Genomic DNA, 2,063 nt, shown 5'->3' with positions numbered 1-2,063 from the left:
TTTTTTTTTTTTTTTAAGGTTCAAGTTTAAGGGCCTATCGACCATTACATGGTAGACTCACATAAGGACCAAGTACATATCCACAAAGGAGTCAACAGGTACGAGGGATCTAAGGCCACACTTCTTGGAAAACAAGGATATTAATACAAATCAAACACTAATGCACTTGAGAGCAGTTGATCAAATGGCTAACCTCGAAATCAATGCATAGGTGATTTTGCACATTAATTGTACTAACATAAAGATGGATTTCCAGCCAAAGTGACCTTGGCACCAATTATGCTACCCAAAAAAAAAAAAAATTTTGGCACCAATAAATAAAGGAAAGTAGGGAAATTGGGCTTGGCTACAAGGGTAGAATAGAAGGGCCCAAGCCCACCACTAAGATTACTTTCATTCCAAGTGAGCTCAAGGATATTTGCCAAAATTGGAATCTCTTCAATGACAACATTTTCTGTTTTACACTTCTTCTTTTTTTTTTCACAGGTTATTTCAACGATTTTCATTTGATATGATTGACAATAGATCCTAATTTTTAATGACTCAAAAAATGAAATGAAGAGAAAAATTTTGAAAATTGGACAAGTGTTTTTTGTTTGAGGGTAGCTCGCACCTCCTATGTTTAGGGCGCACTTAAGTAGGGTTCTGGGAAGATATATAGGTAGACAGTCTTACCCCCTTTACGGAGAGGCTGGAAACATTATATAAATTTTATCCTTAAAAATAAATGTATAAAAAAAAATAAATAAATAAAAAACATTGGTTTCATAATAATCAGGGTTTCAAAAATTGGTAAATCGGATCGAGAATCGGGAACACCTAATTCATATCGGAGTTGGTGGTCACCGATCCCGATTACCAGCAAGATTCCGATTCAATCCGATTCGAATCGGAATCGTCATTGACCGCTACAATCACCGACGAGTTTTAAAACCTTCTGCTTACAACTCTAATATAACGGATTTAACTGTTTCTCTCTCCTCTTTCGCACCTTCTCACATTTCTCAAATTTACATAGACGATGATGGTTCTTAAATCCAAACCCCATATGATTATCGTTTCCCGCTCTCCAGTTTTTGACACAACAACCCATTCTTATCCCGACGTCTCCGCAACCCATTCTTATCCCGACGTCTCCGATCTCCCTTATAAGCTCCTATCTCTCTTGAAGCAGTGTAGTTCATCCAAATCATTGAAACAGGTCCACTCTCAGATGCTCATCAATTCCATAGATAAACCCAATTTCCTCCTCTCCAAACTGGTCGATCTCAAAGATTTTGACTATGCTTCTCTCCTCTTCTCTCAAACACCAGAACCCAATGACTTCTCTTACAATGTCATGATTCGTGGTCTAACCAACACATGGCACAAATTCTCTCTCGCTCTTCAATTTTACTACCAAATGAAGTTCTCAGGCCAAAAACCAAATAATTTCACCTACCCATTTCTTCTAATCACCTGTGCTAACCTCCCGTCGTTAGATCAAGGTAAGAGGGCTCATTCGTTGATTTTCAAATCTGCGCTGGACTCTGATTGCCACACCAGGCACTCCTTGATCACAATGTATGCGAGGTGTGGTGAGTTGGATGATGCACGGAAGGTGTTCGATGAAATTACTGACAGGGACTTGGTTTCTTGGAATTCAATGATATCTGGGTACTCGAAGATGGGTTTTGCTACGGAGGCAGTGAGTTTGTATAGGAGAATGAGGCTGGCGGGTTTTAAGCCAGATGAAATGACTCTAGTGAGCGTTCTAGGAGCATGCGGGGATCTGGGAGATTTGAGTTTGGGAAGATGGGTTGAAGGGCTTGTGGAGGAACAGAAAATCGAATTGAATTCTTTTGTGGGCACATCATTGATTGATATGTATGGGAAATGTGGGGATCTTGATTCAGCGATGAAAGTTTTCAATAAAATGTCGAAGAAAGATATTGTTGCATGGAATGCCATGATTACAGGGCAAGTATTCTTTAATTTGACTTTTCCTATAATTGCAAAATTTCAGTTTTCTTTGCTCTTTGATTTAAGATTCCCTCCCCACCACCACCCACCCCCCCCCAAAA

At 39.4% G+C, this 2,063-nt stretch overlaps 1 protein-coding gene across 2 annotated transcripts in view; it reads left to right on the top strand.

Annotated features, from left to right (window-relative positions):
• The first annotated feature begins 976 nt into the window (after positions 1 to 976).
• Positions 977 to 2,063, top strand: part of LOC122076087 (pentatricopeptide repeat-containing protein At2g34400-like) — a 3,474-nt gene continuing 2,387 nt past the window's right edge. For both annotated transcript variants that reach the window (XM_042641373.1, XM_042641372.1), the window contains exon 1: positions 977 to 1,959. In XM_042641373.1, the coding sequence (XP_042497307.1) occupies positions 1,022 to 1,959 (938 nt within the window). In that variant the 5' untranslated portion in view covers positions 977 to 1,021. The remainder of the gene's footprint in view (positions 1,960 to 2,063) is intronic.

This window comes from Macadamia integrifolia, chromosome 4 (assembly GCF_013358625.1).
Source record: "Macadamia integrifolia cultivar HAES 741 chromosome 4, SCU_Mint_v3, whole genome shotgun sequence".
NCBI lineage: Eukaryota > Viridiplantae > Streptophyta > Magnoliopsida > Proteales > Proteaceae > Macadamia > Macadamia integrifolia.
This window is presented reverse-complemented; position numbering and strand designations above follow the sequence as displayed.